This window comes from Pungitius pungitius, chromosome 16 (genome assembly GCF_949316345.1).
Source record: "Pungitius pungitius chromosome 16, fPunPun2.1, whole genome shotgun sequence".
Classification (NCBI taxonomy): domain Eukaryota; kingdom Metazoa; phylum Chordata; class Actinopteri; order Perciformes; family Gasterosteidae; genus Pungitius; species Pungitius pungitius.
This window is the reverse complement of record NC_084915.1, coordinates 18,440,570-18,462,538: the sequence shown is the minus strand read 5'-3', so window position 1 is coordinate 18,462,538 and position 21,969 is coordinate 18,440,570. Positions and strand designations below refer to the sequence as shown.

The following is a 21,969-nucleotide window of genomic DNA, read 5'->3' as shown; positions in this document are numbered from 1 at the left end:
GCTTACAGCACAATGTCACATTTTATTGAACTAGTTTTCCCACTCAAACATTTAATAATGAACGTCTTTGTGGAGACTTTATTCTTTGGGAAATAAACACATTTTAATAATCAGCCTCAAAGTAAAAAAGATTTGTTTGGAGGCTGTTGATAAAATAATGAAGTTTCATGAAGACACAAATATTTACAAAAGGAATTAAGGCGGCATCTACAAAACAAAAGACAAGAACAAACAGAACAAGAATAACTAAAAAGCTTCATGTGTTCATATGGGAAGAACCTTAGCAGAATATAAAAGGTCTCAAAAACAATTGATTAAAATATATTTTCATTTTCTTTGCTTAAAATATATGTGATTTTCACAGTAAAAGTCTTGGTTTAAAAATTCTGAGAAACATCCTACGATAGCACAATCATTAAGAATGCTGGGAAACTATTTGTGAAAACTCCAAAACATCTGACCTGAAATTAAACAAATATTTGAAGTAAATAGACCTTTTTCACAAAAAACGGAAATGCGTAATCAATGTGGAAGTGGACTTCCTGTCAGGAGATAATGGAGTGTTGAACTGTTAACTAGAAGGACATATCATTAGTGTCATTTAGACATAATGTATGTAGAGTATAGAGGATATAGAATACATTACTAAAGCATTATAGTCTGCTTTAATGAAGCATTGTGATATCAATTTGTTCTGTATGGTTGTCCAAGTGAACGTCTTGTGTGAAGCGACAATAAAGTTAAAGCCGAACGCCACGTCAACAGCTGCCGTTTTTGGCACCGCTCAAACCTCCCTTGAAAAGGAATGAAACGACAGATTTAGCTGCTTTTGGGAATAACAAGAACAGCCCGGTACGCTGCAATAAACTATTTCTCTTTGCTTGCTCCATTTGTTTAACGTTGGCCCGACCGGACAGGAAGAAGATCACCACAATGATTGCGTATTTCAGATAACAAATACGTAAATAAGTGAAAAAGGTCTATTCCACATGGGAATCTTTCGTGCTTAAGTCAGCATGCTAACGTTAGCTAACGATCAGTAAACAGAGTCCTGCCAAGGCTCATCAAAGTCAAAGTCCTGAACCAAAGAGTTTTGACCTCTTTTGACCTGCTGGTGGCGCTAAATGGAACTTCAGCGGCTCAGTGAAGTAAGTAGGGTTCATCCTCTGAGAACCATGAATGTTTAAAAAACTCCTCACGGACATCCGTACAGTAGTCTAGTGGCCATTAGAGGAACTGCAGCTTATTCAAATACAAAAATAGTCTTACATTTCTGACTAAAAATATGTAACAATATGTTGATATGAGATGACTGGTCCTTTACACCAGAGAACGACATACGTTGTGCGACGGTGATGTCCGGGTGTCTTTACCAGGTCTTTGTCCTCTTTGTCTTCAGGTCTTCAGGTCTTCCTGTCTCCTTGTCTTCAGGTCTTCGAGCTCTTTCCCTTTAGCCGAAGCGCTCACCACCTCGTAGCCTCCTTTACCCTCCGGCTGTGGTTCTCGGCTTCCAGCCCTCCGCCGAAAGAAGACCACCGTCAGCAGGAAGCAGAGCAGACCACCGCAGACGAAGACCACCTGCAGACCCAGGAACCTGCGCACAAGAATCACTCTGCGTGATCACGTCATGGGGCATTCACGGTTCAAAGCTGAATCCAGATCAGCCGGACTCACCTCTGTCTGAAGCGGTCCAGGTCGTAGTACTGACAGGAAGTCTTCTTGCCGCACTTTTTGCCCCACAGGATGCAGGTGGTGTCGATGACGCTGCCGTACAACACCGGACCGGGCATGAAGGCTGCACACACACACACACGCGCACACACACACACACACACACTTTTAATCAATGCTTATTTCCCTAAAGATAATGATAAGACTTATGATAAGAGGAGGTTTAAAGGGGCCCTGGACTGGGGACCACACCGAACTTTGTTTAAGTTCATGGTTCCATATTTGATATGTTGAATAAATAATGAAAAATTGTTAATCAATTATTTTCCTACTGAGGTTGACTTTTATGAGCTGTTGTCTTTCGATTAAAAGCTCCATTACTCAATCGAGAAGAAGGTTACTTCTGCTCTCACCTTTCACAATAAAATCCCCAGACATAGACACTGTTTGAATATCCATTCATCCGTTCATTCTGATTGGACACAGGTCTCCTAGCAACAGACTGTCACTGAGACATCGCTCTTCAGGGAATCGCCAGCTTAAAGTGGAAGGTTTGACCACGAGATCCCCAAACCTCCAGCAGGGACTCACCGAGCACTCTGAACAGCATGTACTGAACCCCCACCGCGAAGGACTTGTCCTCCGACGGCACCGTCCTGCAGGGGAGACACCAACAGGAAGCAGGTCAACGAGGACGGAACACGCGTGTGTTTATATGCGCGGGATTATGATGTCAAAATGAAGAATGATTCACAATCACGCAATTGTTAGAAAAGTTGCCTCTTTCCAGTTCTGAAACATCTAAAATGAAGAGGTTTTATTTCCACGTGGTGCTGATTTAAAATCGTTTTAGACTGTAAAGCATCAGCTTCTTGCTCTCTTTATTTGTGCGGTTGCTGTGCTGAAATAGTTCTAATTCTAAATGAATTTCATGTCACGAGAAGTTTCATGAATAGCTCATAAAAAAGGGAAAGAAACAATCCTCTCATCGCATATCTGATATTTGTTGTTGTGAATTTTATGTCTACAATTGATGTTTATCGATTTCATCATTTCCTCCTTTAATTTATTTAAGAGTAAATGGTCCCACAGCATGTGTCCTCAAATGCCTCTTTTAATAACTTGTGTTGTATAAGTTGTTATTCACCTCCACCTCACAGTGTGTGTTTGCGTCAACAGGAAAATATTTAAAATAAATGAGCCAAAGGACCAGAACCCAGAGGGAGCTTCCTCCTTCTCTGGAATCTGTTTCTGCTCCATCTGGAAATCATTTCAGACTTTTATTTGCTGGGTTTCTTCTTCACACAGAAAATTGATTCCTTTTGGTTGAACAATCATTGCAAATATAAATAAACATTAAGATGTCTGTCATCAACATAACTATTTTATATCTGTATTATTTAACCATCTCTAATAAACACAACTCTTAACTATTTCCTGCTGCTGCTCACCTGAGGATCATCATGAAGGAGGGCGTCTGGGAGAAGGAGGCGACAAAGCTGGTGACCCCCAGCAGAGCTACGAAGGGGACCAGGAGGCTGGAGCAGCCCCCCCCACAGGTCCCAGAAGAGGCCATGCCGGCACCGCCCACGCACCGGCACCCGGAGAAGTTCTGCAGGGACACCCACACGAGATATATGGAGGTCCAGATAGAGATATGCTTCTCTGAGGTTCTATGTGACACAGTTCTACATAGACCATCATTCACTAAAAGAACATCATGCTGCACAGAAGAAGACTTGAAACTAGAGACTGAGACCATAAACTCATGTTTACAATGTTTACTGAGGGAATAAATCAAGAGAGAAGTAGAGTCATTTCCTCATAGACGTCTATGGGAGCAGAGGAGTCGCCCCCTGCTGGGCACTACACAGAAGTAGAGTCATTTCCTCATAGACGTCTATGGGAGCAGAGGAGTCGCCCCCTGCTGGTCACTACACAGAAGTAGTCATTTCCTCATAGACGTCTATGGGAGCAGAGGAGTCGCCCCCTGCTGGTCACTACACAGAAGTAGAGTCATTTCCTCATAGACGTCTATGGGAGCAGAGGAGTCGCCCCCTGCTGGTCACTACACAGAAGTAGAGTCATTTCCTCATAGACGTCTATGGGAGCAGAGGAGTCGCCCTCTGCTGGTCACTACACAGAAGTAGAGTCATTTCCTCATAGACGTCTATGGGAGCAGAGGAGTCGCCCCCTGCTGGTCACTACACAGAAGTAGAGTCATTTCCTCATAGACGTCTATGGGAGCAGAGGAGTCGCCCCCTGCTGGTCACTACACAGAAGTAGAGTCATTTCCTCTCCTCAGCTTGAACTACATCTCGCTCTCTTTAGTTTTTCTATGTGAAGGATTTCTGTCAGGATGCTGAATTAAAAATCAACAAACACCTTCAACAACAGTGAGATGTTAAACAAATCACACAAACATCTGGACACGAGGCACAGCTATCCTAAGATTAAAAGTATATTCTTACTTTCCATTTCATGTCCATTGATCTATCTGATCCATCCATCCAGCTCCAAAAGACATTATTTACCTGTGAATGCTCGAATGTGACATGGAAGTGATTCTTCTTACCGTGGCTTTGTGGCTAGGGTCTGTTTCCATGGCGATGCAGCCGGCGTGGCAGGGAGACCTGAACTCCACACCGTCAGAACCACAGACCGGGTTAAAGGCCTCCTGAGGACACCGACAGCCAGAGCTGCACGAAATCACACCACTGCTGGAAACACACACACACACACACACTTTAGGTTTCAAAGCATACGGTATATTTCAAATACGTTGCCTATTGATAGTGGCATTGGTTCGGTGCAGTTGTTCAATGTGTTCAGAGTTTAAATTAGTTCCCTGACTAGTGGGTTTAGGTCCTCGTCATTAGTAAAATCAGATGAAGGTCAATGGTATTATCAGTTCCCTGTCAGTTGTGAGATTTGTTTTCTGTTTGTAGTGAAATAAAATGAATTATCTGCCAGCGGTGCAACGAGTTCCTTCTCAGTGTTGAAATGAGTGTCCTTTCAGTGGTTGAATTAGCTGGCTGCCAGTATTGGTTCCTTATTGGAGGTGTACTTAGGTCCTTCTCAGAAATGAGTTCTCTTCAATTGGTGGAATCTGGTCTACAGGCCTCTGCAGACTTTGCACTTAGTGAATGTAAAGCGATTGCGTATCCACCTTTGAGGAAAGACCCCCATGATCTTCTGGGTGGGGCATCCCATGAACAGCAGCGGCGTGGAGGAGAACATGCAGAGCAGGATCGCCACGGTGCACAACTTGCTGGCCCCTCTGACCGAAAGATTCATCCGCCGCATCAGGACGCCACCCAGGACGGTGCCGAGCACGGCCAGCGGGATGCAAACTCCTCCTTAGAGAGGACATGAAGCCGTTTGACAGCGCTGTGGCCGCTGGGACATACATGAGGGACTCAGACCTCACCGATCATCATGGTGGAGTTGGACACCGTCTGGCTGAACTGCCACTCCAGGAACTTTGCCATGAAGGTGGCGAGGCCGGAGAGCAGCGCGGCCAGGTTGACCTGCGCCAGGACCACCAGCAGGTAGATGGGGCTCCGCAGGGTCCGCAGGGCGATACGGGGAAAACCTGCACGGCACACATGCAAAATAAAAGAAGGCCAGATTCTACCGAAAATGACTTATATTTATTTGTGGATTCTCAGAAGACTTTTCAGACCCGGATTCCTTCCGCGGTTCATTAACCTTTATAAAGTTCTTTGAAGCACATCAATGGCAAGAAGTCGGCCATTAGTGAGCTTTTTGATACACGTATGAATAAATATGTATATTAGCGGGCAGCTAACTATTCCACATCCAGATCGTATCCGTTCTTTATTGTTTAATTCATACCATCAAATAACTGAAATTAAGGACCCTTTAATATTCCAAAGAAGACAAAGCCGCTGAGGTTACAGTGACCTCGGTGACCTTTAGTGGCCTCGGCCACATCCTCACCAGACAGGAAACACAGGAGGGAAAAAGAAGACTTGCTTTTGAGGAACTGAAGGAAGGACATTTCCTGGAGCGGGTTTGTGTGCGGCTGCTTGCAGTCTGGTCCGGACTCCATGACCACGTCGTCTTCGCCGTTCTGGAACAAATATGGAAGCAGAACATCACTGGCTGGTAGAACCCGCTCAGTCTGCAGCCAAGGCTACATTTAGGGAACCTTTAACCTATGGAAGTACATCTGCAGTTGAATTTTTTGCGGTTTAATTTTTTGTGGTTTAATTTTTTTGGTTTAATTTTTTTCAGTGAATTATTTGCGGTTTAATTTTTTGCGGTTGAATTTTTTGCAGTATTTTAACGTTGGAAAACATTCAGATACATAATTTCAATGCGTAAATATTCAGTTCTAGAAATTCAATCACCTTTTTCTTTCAAAACCGATGACACAGATTTACTTCCATATAAACCTGTCCTCTGAGTGATATGTTGGCGCTATGTGGTCTGGATGCCAAGAGAATGACGTGCTTCTTAAGCTTGAGACTTGAGAAGATCTTATCATCCTTACATGCTGGTTCAAGCAAGAAATCAAGATCAGACTCATCCTTTGTTCACAATCAAAATTTCAACATCAGTCAGAAGTTGGCTCTGCTTTCATTAGTCAATCTGCACACAGGGAAATCAAAGGTTGCCAATGGGAACTTTTAGAGAAGAACCAGAGTTCTTGAGAGAGGAATTTGGTGATCTTAGGTCTGCAACTTTACTGCCTATTAAAGAACGCTTTTGGAACCTGTAGTTTTCTGTGTATGCGTTATTTTACGCATGGAGTAGAGACGGCGACACCCAACCCCCACCTGCCCCCACTGCGTAAAACCATTGGTTTCAAATGCAATGTCAGTTGCTTTGGATAATGTAATGTATAAGTCAGCCCTGACATCAGAATGAGTATTAAAACATGTCGCTGCGTTCAGCTGATATATGAAAAACAAAATGGTGTATTAAGTATCAAGCTGATAAAACAACGTTAAATATTAGTTTGAGTTGGCAACAAAAGACCGGATGTTCTAGTTTCGGCTCAGACTAGATGGAGCCGGCAGGCTGCTGCACACAATGTCTTATCTGAACAACAAGACACTGCCAGCTCAATTATTTCATTGTCATGACAAACGCAGGCTCATCACAATATGAAGCCAAATGACCTCACGGATACTTTGTATATTTACTCACACCAGCAAAGACTTTTTGAAGCTTTTAAAAGATTAGCCAGAATTGGCCAGTGGTCTGAAGGGGAATAACGTACAAGTTGTTCATGTATTTGTACTGTGAGAATAATATGAGAATCTGCAGTGTCCTGTTAGTGAGACCAATCTGAGGTCCAATGTCAAGAAGTTTGTATACTTCTAAGTATGTACTTAGAAGTGAAAGTGCGGCTCTGTCTCTTTATGAGGAAACTGTTGCACAATCACCTTGTTTAACTTTTAAAACATGTGCAGAGTTGACATTTTTTCAACTGCGCTCCAGGGACGAAAATAAACTAAACAGATTCCTGTCAGAACTTGTTGAGTCGACATAAGTTCAGTTTGTGTATAGTGGTAGTAGTCGTACTATAGTAGTAGCTCATAAGATATCAGATAATACATTTAATCACATTTCGTTGGGGGATTTCCATCCAACCTCGAACAAACATCTACACAATCTTCCCACACTGTCAGCAGAACTTCAGGGTTCTTCTGGAGGTTTGTGGACCAGTGGAGCCAATCCTCCTCTCACCTCTTTGGGCATGCTGCTGGGGAAGAAGAGGTATGGCAGCGCCGCGAGGAAGAGGAGGCCGGACGCCACCAGGAAGCCGAGCCACCAGGCTCCCACCCAGCGAAGGTCCTTGTGGTTTAACCCGATCTGGGCTGAAAGATGAAAAAGAAGAAGAAACAGTGGGGATACGTTGGCATGGACATCACAGTTGGTTTTCTACACACACTCACCTAAAGGTTTATTAGGAACACCACACTAATACTGTGTTTGACCCCCTTTCGCCTTCAGAACTGCCTTAATTCTACGTGGCATTAATTCAACAAGGTGCTGAAAGCATTCTTTACAAAATGTTGGCCCATATTGATGGAGAGCATCTTGAGGTTGATGGAGATTTGTGGGATGAACATCCAGGGCACGAAGCTCCCGTTCCACCACATCCCAAAGATGCTCCATTGGGTGGAGATCTGGTGACTGTGGGGGCCATTTTAATACAGTGAACTCATTGTCATGTTCAAGAAACCAATTTGAAATGATGTGACCTTTGTGACATGGTGCATTATCCTGCTGGAAGTAGCCATCAGAGGATGGTACATGGTGGCCATAAAGGGATGGACATGGTCAGAAACAATGCTCAGGTATGGCCGGGGCATTTAAACGATGCCCAATTGGCACTAAAGGGCCTAAAGTGTGCCAAGAAAACATCCCCCACACCATTACACCACCAGCAGCACCAGCAGCCTGCACAGTGGTAACAAGGCATGATGGATCCATGTTCTCAAGGTTCTGCATGTTGTGGCTTCACAAATGCTTTGCTGCACACCTCGGTTGTAACGAGTGGTTATTTCAGTCAAAGTTGCTCTTCTATCAGCTTGAATCAGTCGGCCCATGACCTCTGACCTCTAGCATCAACAAGGCATTTTCGCCCACAGGACTGCAGCATACTGGATGTTTTTCCCTTTTCACACCATTCTTTGTAAACCCTAGAAATGGTTGTGTGTGAAAATCCCAGAAACTGAGCAGATTGTGAAATATCAGACACCAACAACCAGGCCACGCTCAAAAATGCTTAAATCACCTTTCTTTCCCGTTCTGACATTCAGTTTGGAGTTCAGGAGATCTCTTGACCAGGACCACACCCCTAAATGCATTGGAGCAACTGCCATGTGATTGGTTGATTAGATGAATTGCATTAATGAGAAATTGAACAGGTGTTCCTAATAATCTTGCTCTTTTGAAAACTACAAATCCATGGGAACCTTCTGGAAGGTTGTTTATTTACACATTCTGAGTCTTAAATAAGATATTTCCTTGTCTTTTAGCACAGAATTTGGTCTCCACCATCTCTTCAGAGAGATATCCTTTGACTTTAGCTGCTTATGATGGCTTTTCTTGTGTGTGACCTTAATACATCCTTAAAAGTGTGTTGTTGTGTTCAACCACTGCCACACCTCAACAGGTCCGACTGCACTTAATCTGGTTTGGTTACATAAGGTGTTCCAGGTATGATTCTATCTTTCCACTGTGTTTCTAATCTGATCTGTAGACCTTTTGCTGCAGGATTTAACCGACGGGAAGAGACACAGTTTAACATTTAAAGGAGCCATCGTGTGCCCATTTTACCACGAGGTGATCTGGTTCCTTGAGGTCTTGAATGTCTCTAACATACTTTGATCAAAATGCCACAAGGATCATTTAAAACAACCTCCACAGATTGGCATGTTTTGAGTGCCTGTTCCTTTAATGCTAAAGACCCCCCACCCACCCCCCATCTGTGCGGATCTGTGCAGCCGACCACCATCTTGAGCTTTAACTGCTTTAAATACAGTTTTGAACATTTTCACAGTATGCAGAATGCTTTGAATAAATCTATTTCATCTGCTACAGTGAGAAGGTGTCAGTTTACTTCCGTTTCATGTCAACATCAAAGTTCAGCAGAAGCCAATAAAACAAGAAGATTCAGCAGCAGATAACGAGTGCAGTAATAAAACTCTGGTTTCCGTGCGAAGCAAAGTCCAGCTGAGCGAGTGTTCCCTCGATCCCTTAAGGACACACTCACACACAAACAAATGCATTGCAAGGAACAAGGAAAACATGTTTTTGAAAGATGAATGAACATGAATGTGACCTTGTTTCATTGTAACTTCCTGATGCAACGTGACCTGCACACACACCAACACACCTCCAAACCTCTGCATTATGAAACAAAATGACACCCAAAATATACATATTACACATGCATGCATGAGCACATAGAAACAGCTACACACACAAACACACATGCTGACCCACACAATCCATTCACACTTTCCACATGGTGGGAAAATAGTTTTTTGTTTGAACTCAAAAGAAAGTCAAGCTCCATTAACCCGAGAGGCGTCCGGACATCAGCAAACGTCCCGGGGATCAGATTCACTGCTAGTGATGCTGCCAAGATCAACATCATCTTCTCTACAGAGAAGTGATGAGTAGGACTGCAACAAGTTAAATACCATAAGATATAGGACACAACTAGCTTGTTAGCTTTCAGCTGCATTAAGAAAATGTCTGATAAAACAACTCGTTTCTCGTTACAGTTGGTAAGTTATGAGTTTAAGACATAAAGGAATATATTAAATGAAAGTTTTATTTCAACGAGTATGAAGGAAGATTCATTCCAAGTGGCCAGAAGGAACTCTATTCATAATGATAAAAAACAACAATAATAATAATAACTTCTTAAATCATCACTATTTTAATAACTACACAGCTGAGGTTGAAAGGGTCAAATGTCACAATGTCATTTCAGACAACAGGCCGACATGAATCAGCTGTTAGGCAGGAAGTCCTCCCCTCAGCTTTAATGAATAACTTGAAGTTTTCCTCCTCACCTTCAGACAACTTGTCAAAGTCGACGTAGAAGCGCAGCATGAGGGAGCCGGTGATGAAGCCCAGGGCCGGGCCGATGGAGGTCACGGCCAGGAGGATGCCTGCAACCAACAACAGAGGGCTTCATCTCCAGATGAACACCACCAAGCGTGGTCTTCTGGGGTAAACTGGTGTCGAACCAGCATGAACCTGTGGACTTTTCACTGTGAGCATCGTCACGTGTTTAATCACATGACCTGGCACAGGGGTTGCCAGAAAGAACACTAAAGGTGTGTTTTTTGAGCTTTAAATAGAAACTTAAAATCATGGTTGACATGTGACCCGGAGCCCGAGTGAAACTACCGAGGTAGAGCGGCGAGTTCCTCCTGCTGGCGTAGTCATCGATGAAGGAGATGCCGAAGGGCTGGATGGGGACGGCGGCGATGCCCAGCAGCAGCTGACCCAGGAGCAGCAGAGGGTACACCCCCAGCTGGGCGTGGCCCTCCTGCTGGCTGCAGCTCTGATTGGAGGAGGAGGCGGTAACCGGGCTCTCCGATTGGCAGAGACCGGAGCTGTTCTCTCCAGAGGCTGCAGGAGAAGAAGGAACCAACTCAGAAGTGCTGGATGGGGACCATGTGTGTCTACATGTGTGAAGGTGTGTGGACTCACTGCTGATGCGGTCGGTGTAGTCGTAGGCTCCGCCCAGGAAGTGGGGCAGCGCCATCAGCAGCGAGGCGAGGCAGGCCAGCAGAGCTCCGCCTCCGATGAACCGCGGCCGGTGGACCCGACTCCCCAAGAAACTCACAAACACAATGAGAACAGTGTTCCCCACCTGTGAGGACATGTGAGGACATGAGGACACGTGACAATATGAAGGTATGAGGACGTGAAGACATGAGATTCTGGACTCAAGAGGTTCTGACCTCGTTAAAAGCAGCCAGGAGACCCGACTTCTGGCTGGAGAAACCGTAACGTCTCTCGATAGTAGAGATGGAACTCTTCATGTAACCAGACACCAGGAGCTGAGCCAGCTGGAGAAGACTGTGACAGAACACAAAGAACTGTGGGGGGAAAGAGGGGGGGGGGGGGTATAAATCAATCATTACCGCCTGGTGTAAGAGAGGTTGTGTGACCTCTGTGACCTTAACAATACGAGGAAGGACGTCTGGAAGTCCGGTTTCTCCTCAAAACAACAAACCTTGACGGAGTAGAAGAGACTCCGGCGTTGGGCAGGAGGATGCATCTCTGTGGCCCCCATCGTTTAACCTCGACCACACGGAGACCGTAGACAAGCCTGAAAGATACAAACACAGTCCAGATGTTCACAGCTCCTCCATCCAGACTACTTTAGCAGAGGACTACTGCTTCCTGTAGTAGATCCGTTAGTAAAGCAAAGCTGCTTCAGTGCTTCCTTTTCAGGTATAAATCATTATTATTAGTCTCTGTAATGTAAAGATAAAAGGACTGTGGTACAAATACCTGAAAGGTGGGGTTAAGGTGGTGCTCTGTGAACTGAAGTATCTGCAAACATCAGCTACATTCAATCAGAGCAAAGCCATCAATCAATCCAATGCTTCCAATTCAGCCCAGTAGTCCGTCCAGTAGAACCAGTAGACCCAGTAATCCCAGTGGAGCCACAAGCACCAGTAACAACTATATGACCCAGTAGTTCAGTGGTTGCAGTACTCCCAGCAACAGCCCCCAGCAGGTCCCACACTGGTTCATTTAGACTCACTCGGCAGCTCCAGTCCTCTGTGCTGGTATTTCATGAGACCTCCCAGTGGAGAAAGAGGAGGAGCTGGAATTTGATAACTTGGTGTTGAAGGCAGGGCTAGAGTCAAGAAAACAAGAAACAAGAAAACTGGGGCATTGTGGGTAATGTAGGCATCTCTGATTCAAATTTCTTCTCCTGATCGGATCTGAAATGTTTGTCGATAAAATTCAAATCCTTATGTTTGATTATTATGTAATTTTAACGGTAACGTAAAAAAAGGTAAATATACACTAAATTTACATGTAAATATACAGATAGTAAGAGGTATTATAATACTAGTGATAATAACAATAATAGTATTGATTACTTTAATAATAATAATAGCTATTAAAATAACTATTGATAACAATAATAATAATTCAGAATCCTGAACCCCGGTCCTACGCATCCTCCACTGGTCCCTGATCTTATACTAAATAGGCTTCACCCAAACGTTGTGTTTGTTTGTTTTCTTTGCTCATTTGTCTCTTTTTTAGCTGTTTTTCTTTGCTCCATGTAAAGCGATGTTGAGTCATCACGTTTACAACTGTTCACTCCTCACTGCGCAGGGTCTGTCTTAAATATCGTAGCGTAAATAATTCACCAAATGACAAACACGTAGAACCATCCAACAGATACAGCGGTTCATTTTGGTAGGTGAAAGTTAATCTGTCACATTAGACCTTTGACCCTAAAGGAGCTCTGCTTCATTGTTGGTTGGAACATCGCATGCTCGGAGCTCGGGGGACCACCCTGACCCTCTAACAGGTGTCATCACCGCTGGGGCCCAGTTGCCGGTAATAAGCGCTAATGTTTCTGACACTAATGTGATCATTAACGAGGTCCGTGAGCAGCTCAATAACAAAACACTTAATAGGTGATAATTAGCCCTGTGGGACCTTAGAGAGAGGCGCGGTGATAATGTTCATCGGACCGGTTCCAGGTGCTAATGAGGGCTACTGGGATCCACATCGGGTGATCTGAGGTAGTAACAAGGAGATACAAACAGGCTATTGGATAGAAGGTCTAATACATCAAGTCCAGAGTCCCAAACTTTGAGTTTTAAGTCCAAAACAATCTTAACTCTGTCTTCACTAAATGTAAATGTGTTCTTTGGAGAAACTTGTTTGCTTTGCTTTTCTTCCTGGAACCAGAGAAAAAGGGACCTATTTTTAAAACTTATACCATCAGAAGTATTTTCTCCCTGCTTCTAGTCTTCATGCTAAGCTAAGCTAAACAAACCCTGACCACAAAGACATGTGTTTGAATGTAGAGATAAAGCGAGAGAGAGTTTCTCCTTGAACGCCTGGAATAAAGGTGTCTAGGTCAGCGGTTCTTAACCTTTTTGATCTAAGTGGTCAAAGTGGTTTTTAAGTTCCAATATTAACACTGTCTTGGATTAACTATGGTTAAGAATCACTGATCTAGGTAACACTACTCATTAGTTTCCTAATATAAGTAGATCCTAGATTTTCAGGCTGTAGGACACATCCGTCCTATTTCCACAGGTTCTCTTACCTTTAGGTATGTGGATGGAAATGGTTTAGGGTGGTAGCACAAGTTTTAAAGACATGTAAAGGGGAGACAATGTCATGTTGTAGTATTTGGGTTTTCTTTTTGAGAAATTCTATTGAGTAAATTACACTTTTTGTAAGGCAACCTTGCTTTTGATTGCTTAACCCTAACACGCAGTACTCTTACCACCTTGTCTAACAATGCTATATAGTCCTTTTATAAAGAAATAGAATTAATATTATGCAGAATTTAGTTTGGCCTTTGGCCTGGCCCCCCACAATATTTTCTGTTTCTCATGTGGCCCCATGGAAAAAATGTTTGCCCCCCTGTTGTAGAACTACCACTTAAGCTCCATTGGTCAGAGATCCTAAACCTCTTGGCTACACAGTCTTCCCTGTGGTATAAATGTTGACTTTACTATTTAATACATCAATTATTCAAACTCATATGTTATTTCAGAAGCATACATCTGCAGTTAAAAAGTCACATCAGAAAAGTTGTTTGCTGATGATGTTTGAATGGCTGAACCCCCCCGTGGAGCCACAGAGCAGCTTGTTGATTGAGGGTCGGGGGGGTTGCTGGAGCCTCCCTCATGGCACCAATTAACAAACTGTCACTGTAACAACAACAAACAAACACTGGTGAGGTCATAATGGCATAAAGTTAATCAAACCACACAAAGCATCATTTCATATCCAGTGGCCTAAAGCCGAGTATCACTTATAGTTCATGAATTGAATGGTTCTCTTTATTAGAAACAGAACTTACATTTGAGAGAGAGTTACATGACTGTAACACTTAAGCATTTATTCTAACATTCTGTAGCTGTAACTCGTAATAATAATAATTTAATGATTTGGAAGCCTTTTTTCTTGTCCTGTCTTCTTTCAAATATGTATAGAGAACTGAATGGTACCATCTAACATGACATGGAAGAAATAAACAATATTGTTTTTTATTTTTTAGAGTTTGGAAAGCATTTCTTCATACATCCTCTTTTTTTTCATTTTGTCAATTTCAGAGTGTGCGATAAGTCAATTTATCGCATATTGCGACACGTTGCGATTTCCATTCTTGTCGGCCATCTGTTGGCGCGCAAATTACTGAGAATAAAATTATAATCAAACCCCCCGCCCCCTTAAAAAGAACTCTTTGGATCTGCACGAAAGTGACGTGAAAAAAGCGTGAGGCGCCGAAAAGCCCACTGTTTGCATCCCTGAAGAGTATTATCTCCTCCGAACTTTAGTCATGAAGACATTATGTAATCTCTATTATAGAAGCTGCTAGATATTGATAATAACTTGATTATTAAGTATAGTCTTCAGGAAACTCATCGCAAATTCGCCGTGATTTTGCCATCTTCTCATTGCACCAAAACACAAAGACTCATCGCACTTAATAACTTTCCTGGTAGTTTGTAATATAAGTTACAAACGTTTAGGAAACAGGAAATGGGGGGTGTGGTTTGCAGAAAAATAGAGATCCCTGAGCTGAACGTTTTTGATGATGTATGATAAAATGGCAGAATTACTGCAAAATATACGTTGTGAATTCGTTGAGGTATCTCTGGGGTTGAATTGACTGGACAGCGGTAGACTGTCGGGTTGGGCCACATGGAGGCTCTATTCATTGATGATGTGTTTATGATTCACACAGTTACACTGGGTTTTGTTTGAGAATATGTTATTTTATTACATCTTTAGAATTTAATTGAACCATTTATCTGTCTTTATTTTGACTGCCTGAATAAGGCAGACTGGACACAGATTAAAATATAATCCAGACAAACCACTTTTATTGGTGGTCATTAACATATCAAGTTATATATGAATTTCAATCAGGAGAGACTCGTTTAATAGTAATACAATAATTTATTCCACAAGCATAAAATATGAATTGTGCAAGGTCTTTGGCGATTGGACTCCATCACGAAGTACTATCCCCGAAGGCAGGGATAGTGAGGTCCAATAAGCCCAATCCCCCTGGAGTCCAGACACTGGTGGAGGTGGTGTAAACAATAGCAGCAACCTGATGACGAACCAGGAACAACGCTGATGCCAACTGGAGGTGACAGGGGTGGAGGAGGGTCGCTTCAGCTACACGCTGAAATGACAGCTGACAGCCAACAGAGAGGAGAACACTTTTAAAGATTGACAACGACAACGTGATTGGCTTAAGGAAACCGTGTGTAGAATCTGATTGGTTACTAAAATGTGCCCGCCTCCAATCAGCTGATAGAGTAATTGCAAAGGAGGCGAACAGAGTCAGACTGGTTGTCTTCCTGACTGAACTTGTGCTTAAGCTACATATATATTTACAATGAGACATACAATGTAATTTGTATACATACACATCTCATTTGGGTGGATAACATATTTCAGATCAATAGTTTCAGCTCCGTAGACCACTCACAAGAAAGTGTGGGGAAAAATAACAAATTCCGTTTAATATGTCTTTGTTAACATATACATCAAACTTTAGGGCTCAAAACATTTTGAAACACAATAAAGAAGTTTAGGTTGTATTTGATGGTGTAAAACTTGGGTTATCAACTATAAAACATCAACTCAGACTCATGGCAACCCGTTTGGATCGCAACAATTTAGACAAGGATTTGTGGATCTCTGCAGACTGCATGCCGTAGATGATGGGGTTAAGACTACCAGGGACGATAAGAAACAAGATGGCACAAAGTTTCCTGTAGTCTGAGTACTGGGGGAAGCGATGAAGAACAACAATACACATTCCACTGATCAACATAATCAGGTACACAACCAGGTGAGTGCTGCAGGTCTTCACGGCTTTACTGTTCAGAGACCTGCTGTTACTTGTGAGACACACTACTGTGATCTTTGTATAGGTGATAACCATGCTGCCTATAGAACCTGTGAACAGAACCACGGTGAAGGTGAGGCCGTAGATATTATTAATCAACACACTCTCACAAGACAGCTTAAACAGTGAGGGATTGTCACAGAAGGGATTTGTGATGAGAGTCCTACATCGGTTCAGACGCAGAGTCAGACCCAGTAGAATCCCCACCAAAACAAAAGCAACTCCCCAGGCAGACGCCGTAAGCTTCACCACCATTTTGTTTGTCATGATCGTACTGTACCGCAGAGGATAACAGATGGCCACGTATCTGTCAAAGGCCATAATCATCAGCACAGTGTGAGCAGTGGAACTGGACATGTGAGTGGTGAAAGCTTGGACCACACATTCGTAATAACTGATGAAGAGCTCAGAGCGAGGCCTCAACATGTCCAAAAGCAAACGAGGCAACAGGATAGAACTACCAAGCATGTCGTTCAACGGTAAGTTGCAGAACAGGAGATACATGGGCTGGTGAAGACTCTTGTCCATTAAAATAACAACAGCAATGCCGAAATTCATGAGCATTATAAAGATATATGAGAGCAAGAGGAAGATAAAGGCCGGGTAGAAGAAACCCTTCCAGACATTCAGCCCTTCCAGCTGCAGCGTGAAACTGTTGAATGTGTAGTTTTCCATCAACCTGCAATAACAAAACTCAACTTTGCAAACAGCCACAAGGAATACGCAAGAGTTATTACGAGATAATGCAGTTCAACAAAAGATTAGAGCAACAACAATAAAAGCCATGGTTAAAGATGGTAGATCATGAACGTTGACAGTTTGTTGTGAGTCTTCTGGTTCATCAGTCTTCAGGATGTTCTTCCTTGTGTCTCCGTTGGACGTCAACACCATGTCTGGTCCTCAATTGCACTTTATTATAGTCACAGCCTGATGCTCAGGGGACATTTTGTTATGAAGTGAGGATTCACAAGCAGCCTTGTTATGGTCATATGACGGAGCGTGCATAATAATGGGACACTTGTGTTTATCTATACATTATTTATCCTTTTAATTTGGTTTTATAGGATTTATACCAAATAAAATTGTTAATATTTTCACACTAAAGGTTTTTCTTGAATGAAATTCTTAATTGATTCGTACTTTCGCCATCGGATGTTTTAAGCTTAGCATTAGATCCAACTACTCATTTTTGAGCAAAAATGTACAGTTGCTGTAAACACGAATCCCACAAATGATCGTTTTGAGGCAATGCGAGCTTTAGCAACGGGACAAATAACGTGGAGTCATCAGCGATGTGAATGGATGAGATGGAGCGGGACCCGATGATGTTTACATGGATATAGGGGACTATTTGTCTCTAGACTGATGACATGTGATACACTATTTTGTGCTGAAAGGCAGCTATTTACTTACTATTTATAATGTAAATACTGTGCCGGTTGTTCCAACTGGGAGGCGTAAAGCTCCGGGATGCCAGAGCTTTACGCCTCCCAGGGGTGGTGACCTGGCGTCTCTGTGCCATGAGGCTTGCCTACAGATTGCATTACTTGTGGCCATGAAAGGTGCGACTGGGAGGTGTGAAGGTCTGAATCGCGGTGCCAGAGGTTGGGGTGGCTTGGAGAGGGTGGTGGGGGGCAGTGGCATCTTGGTGCCTGATGCCCGGCTGCGACTTGCGTTGCTGGCTTATGTTGCTGCGATATGTTGTTAAATGGCAAACATATGTGTAACTCTTCTAAATGCTTCATTGTATGACCAGTTTATTAATTGCATGTGCTGGGATGGAGAGGCCATGAGAAAAGAGCGTCTCACACTCACACTGATAAGATGTCCCCAGTGTCCTGGCTGTAGAGACTCAACAAGTTAGTTCACATGTGTTGAATGTAAGCAAGATGCCACCTGTAACTGAACTGAGGTATAAGAACGGCCCTGATGTGAAGGGGGAAGGTTCTGGGAAGTCTACTGAGCACGTAGCCGCTGTGACCTTTCTTCCCTTGCAAGGAAATAAACGGAGAAAGACATATTTGACTCAGAGCCTTTATTCTTATTTAACGATTGTCTGTGCAAAACCTTCCACCACAGTTGCTGCGTTGTTATGCTAAGTTGTTGCGTCACCTTGTTGGGTAACATTTAGTTACATGTTAAGTTAGTTGTGTAAATACTGAAGATGAGCTTCTAGATCCAACTCTTGGCCGCGGGTGGTACAACCAGGAGGTGTGAAGGCTTGGCCCCCCGGTGTCGAGGGTTATGTCGAGCCCTTGGGGTACTGTTTTTTTTAACTGGGTTGGTGACATTTCGACATAGTTTTTGCGCCGGGGTTTACCTGGATCACAGAGGCGGCGTTGAAATTTTCAGATTTTATGGAATCTTGGAGACTTCAAGTGTTTCGTGCTGGTCGTTGCTGGAGACAATGTTGTCGCCTGGAGGGGAAAGTTTGATGACGTAACGTATGTAGGTACGATCGATCGTGTGTTACCTGACCTCGGTCATGTTTTAGAATGGGTACTTGAGCACGAGAAGAGTGGGTATTTATAGAAATACCGGAAGAGGCGTGTTGGAGGCGTGGTCTTGCTCCCAAAATTATGCTAATTAGCTTCACTTCAATATTGTGCCAATTAAGTAGAGCGTAAAAGAAATGGGAAGCATTTTTATATTTAACATTTATTAAAGGATGGAATACATTTGGCTACAGGCCTTGCATTAGAAACACATGATAGCAATAAGCCAAAATATCCATGTAAACTTAATACATTTTCTTTTAGGGTTGACCACAACCAGAACTCTAATGATAACCACAGCGTGAAAATGTAATATTCTTGAAAAAAATTTGAGTTGGCCAATTATTAGTGAAATGATGATTTGCTACCTTGGAATTGGTACTCAGACCGATTACAACCTTGATGTGTCCAACAAGTATTAATAAATTATCACATTCTTTCCCATCGTTGTGATATTAAATGGTCATCAAATCTATTTTTAAAAAACTTCTGAAATAGTCTTCAAGACGATGGCCAAACTGTCTTCGATTGAAAAGACTTTAGCAAGAACTTTCGTATCTCTTTGGATTGTATGCCATAAATGATGGGGTTGAGGGTACCTGGAACTATGTGAAACAAAATGCTAGCGATCTTTCTGTAGTCTGGGTACTGTGGGAAACGATGCAGAATAATTATACACATTCCACTAAACAACATTATGAGAAACACAACCAGGTGAGTGCTGCAGGTCTTCAGGGCTTTACTGTTCAGAGACCTGCTGTTACTAGTGAGACACACTACTGTGATCTTTGTATAGGTGATAACCATGCTGCCTATCGAACCTGTGAACAGAACCACGGTGAAGGTGAGGCCGTAGATATTATTAATCAACACACTCTCACAGGACAGCTTAAACAGTGAGGCATTGTCACAGTAAGGATTTGTGATGAGAGTCCTACATCGGTTCAGACGCAGAGTCAGACCCAGTAGAATCCCCACCAAAACAAAAGCAACTCCCCAGGCAGACGCCGTAAGCTTCACCACCATTTTGTTTGTCATGATCGTACTGTACCGCAGAGGATAACAGATGGCCACGTATCTGTCAAAGGCCATAATCATCAGCACAGTGTGAGCAGCGGCACCATACATGTGAGAAGCGAAAGCTTGGACCACACATTCGTAATAACTGATGAAGAGCTCAGAGCGAGGCCTCAACATGTCCAAAAGCAAACGAGGCAACAGGATAGAATTACCAAGTATGTCGTTCAACGGTAGGTTGCAGAACAGGAGATACATGGGCTGGTGAAGACTCTTGTCCATTAAAATAACAACAGCAATGCTCACATTTGCAACGATTACAGACAAGTAGGAGAAGAGTAGAAACAGGAACACAGGGTACGTAGATGCCTTTGAGACATTTAACCCCTCCAGCTGCAGTGTGAAGCTGTTGTAAGTGTAGTTTTCCATCAACCTGAATAAACAAACAACGTTGTAAATATGCAAGTTATTTAGGAATTAGGGATCATGTAAAGTCCCAGTATACAAGCAATCAGATTACAAACACAGAGCTTCTCCCAGCTACTAGTAATACCACTATGGGTATATTTTGTGGTTTTTGTTCAAAATGTTTAACTTCATGACAGGGAAATTCATGCTGAGGTATAGTAAGTTCATCATGACAGTAGAGACAAAGTATGAAATTAGTAAAAAAAGATGAGCATCAGGATTACCTGCTGTGAGCGTCTGTGCTTGGCATATTATGGATTCTCTTCATTTGTTCCCTCGCTCATTGCTGGTGATCTCAAGCAGGTCTCCTCTTTAGCAATGCTATATAGAAATGATTTTATCCCTAAGGGAGTAAATGTGATGCTAGAATACCAACAACTTCACTTCTCTCATCTCTGTTTAAAATAATCCAACTTCAAGCTTAAAATGAAGGTGTTTATCATTTTAAAACACAAAATAGCAAATCTATTATTTTAGATCTTGCATTGTAGATTCAATTCATTTTATTTTATTTTGTAAAGCTCACAATCACACAAATTTATAGTCTGTACACATGCGACATCCCAAATAAAAAGTGGAGGATCCCTCTTATCGGGATGGATAACCAATAAGCCTTATTAACATCCTGGTTCTGACTGGATTTGTTTGCCTGCTGACGGATCTCCAGGTTTTGACCTGAACTGATTAAATCGACCTGTCTCTCCCGTCGTTGACTGAGTCGTGCTTTTCGACAGCACCACAGTACTGAAACTGCTTGTTAAGGTTTTCAACGGGATCTACTTGAACAGAGACATTGGCAAAATTTCAGTCTTAGTATTACTGGATCTGCAGCATTTGGCATGACCGTGACATACTACTGGATCGACTAATCAACGGGGCGGGATGCTGGCGGGATACTTAACTAGTGAGAATACTTTGTGTCTGTAGCTAATTACACATCAGACCTGTAGAAAATCACATGTGGTGTTCCCCAAGGTTCAATACTGGGGCCCCTTTCTGTTCAACATCTACATGCTTCATGTACCTCAGATTATGGAAACTTTCTTCAATTGAACAAAGATAAAACAGAATTAATTGTTTATGCACAAGGATGTAACAAGGATGAACGATGGAAAGCCAGCGCTGAGCTTCAATTACTGATGTTAAAAATTGCTATGCTTGTTTGGATGTTTTTAATAGTTGTATGTGAAGAACTTTGAATTGCCTTGTTTTTGAAAAGTCACTTTCTCCACCAAATGATCCTCCTTTCAAAGGCAGATTAATAAATCACACACTTTATTATCATTAGGTTGTATATTCACCACCATCAAATATCCAGTAGCAGAAGATCTGATGGTTCTTTATGATAACGATATTAATCATGCTGCTTTGGTACTGCCTTCATCTCATTATTGGAATCGATTGACTCCGTCAGAATGTAAGGAAACACTCTCACTCAAATGTAACACAAAACACTCTTTTATCGAACCAAGACTATTGCTCTGTTTATGTTACCATGCATGTGGGAATAAATCTTCCCCTGATTGCAAACAGCGAGACCTTCTCTGACATGTTGAAACTAACATGCTGTGGCTAAAAACTAACCTTTACCATGGTAACCTAAGGTGACGGCCCAATACAGTATAAGATGGCGACCACAGAGCCTGAAGTCTCCCCTCATTTCTTGTCAGC

General features: G+C 42.7%; 3 protein-coding genes across 5 annotated transcripts; all 3 read right to left on the bottom strand.

Annotated features, from left to right (window-relative positions):
• Positions 1 to 2: 2 nt before the first annotated feature.
• slco2b1 (solute carrier organic anion transporter family, member 2B1) lies at positions 3 to 11,982 on the bottom strand. 3 transcript variants are annotated; one of them, XM_062558142.1, is made up of 16 exons: positions 11,695 to 11,982; positions 11,414 to 11,509; positions 11,139 to 11,276; positions 10,885 to 11,047; positions 10,579 to 10,803; positions 10,239 to 10,337; positions 7,393 to 7,523; positions 5,671 to 5,767; positions 5,102 to 5,266; positions 4,841 to 5,030; positions 4,247 to 4,391; positions 3,123 to 3,283; positions 2,263 to 2,327; positions 1,675 to 1,795; positions 1,374 to 1,594; positions 3 to 207 (listed from the first exon to the last, which is right to left on the bottom strand). In XM_062558142.1, exons 2-15 carry the CDS (start codon positions 11,471 to 11,473, stop codon positions 1,396 to 1,398), a joined length of 1,959 nt encoding a protein of 652 aa, XP_062414126.1. In that variant the 5' UTR covers positions 11,474 to 11,509; positions 11,695 to 11,982; the 3' UTR covers positions 3 to 207; positions 1,374 to 1,395. The 3 variants fall into 3 exon arrangements, with proteins under 3 accessions (XP_062414126.1, XP_037323262.1, XP_037323263.1); XM_037467365.2 differs by having other exon boundaries at positions 3 to 1,594; XM_037467366.2 differs by having other exon boundaries at positions 3 to 1,594; positions 4,247 to 4,388.
• A 4,063-nt stretch (positions 11,983 to 16,045) lies between these two features.
• LOC119215820 (olfactory receptor 52N5-like) lies at positions 16,046 to 16,993 on the bottom strand. Its single transcript, XM_062558212.1, has 2 exons — positions 16,640 to 16,993; positions 16,046 to 16,510 (listed from the first exon to the last, which is right to left on the bottom strand). Exons 1-2 carry the CDS (start codon positions 16,991 to 16,993, stop codon positions 16,046 to 16,048), a joined length of 819 nt encoding a protein of 272 aa, XP_062414196.1.
• Positions 16,994 to 19,314: 2,321 nt separating this feature from the next.
• On the bottom strand, positions 19,315 to 20,259 carry LOC119215819 (olfactory receptor 52N5-like). The gene is made up of 2 exons (XM_037468272.2): positions 19,906 to 20,259; positions 19,315 to 19,776 (listed from the first exon to the last, which is right to left on the bottom strand). Exons 1-2 carry the CDS (start codon positions 20,257 to 20,259, stop codon positions 19,315 to 19,317), a joined length of 816 nt encoding a protein of 271 aa, XP_037324169.2.
• Between the last annotated feature and the right edge of the window lie 1,710 nt (positions 20,260 to 21,969).

Bases quoted from the DNA above. Each gene is read 5' to 3' on its own strand.
- slco2b1 (XM_037467365.2), bottom strand. From the start codon at position 11,473: ATGGGGGCCACAGAGATGCATCCTCCTGCCCAACGCCGGAGTCTCTTC. The intron at 5,768-7,392 runs GTGAGAGGAGGA...TATTTGTTCCAG, and splicing joins CCAGCAGCATGCCCAAAGAG to AACGGCGAAGACGACGTGGT. The intron at 5,031-5,101 runs GTGAGGTCTGAG...GTCCTCTCTAAG, and splicing joins CAACTCCACCATGATGATCG to GAGGAGTTTGCATCCCGCTG.
- LOC119215820 (XM_062558212.1), bottom strand. From the start codon at position 16,993: ATGGAAAACTACACATTCAACAGTTTCACGCTGCAGCTGGAAGGGCTG. The intron at 16,511-16,639 runs ATGGCCTTTGAC...GGGATTCTACTG, and splicing joins CTCACACTGTGCTGATGATT to GGTCTGACTCTGCGTCTGAA.
- LOC119215819 (XM_037468272.2), bottom strand. From the start codon at position 20,259: ATGGAAAACTACACTTACAACAGCTTCACACTGCAGCTGGAGGGGTTA. The intron at 19,777-19,905 runs ATGGCCTTTGAC...GGGATTCTACTG, and splicing joins CTCACACTGTGCTGATGATT to GGTCTGACTCTGCGTCTGAA.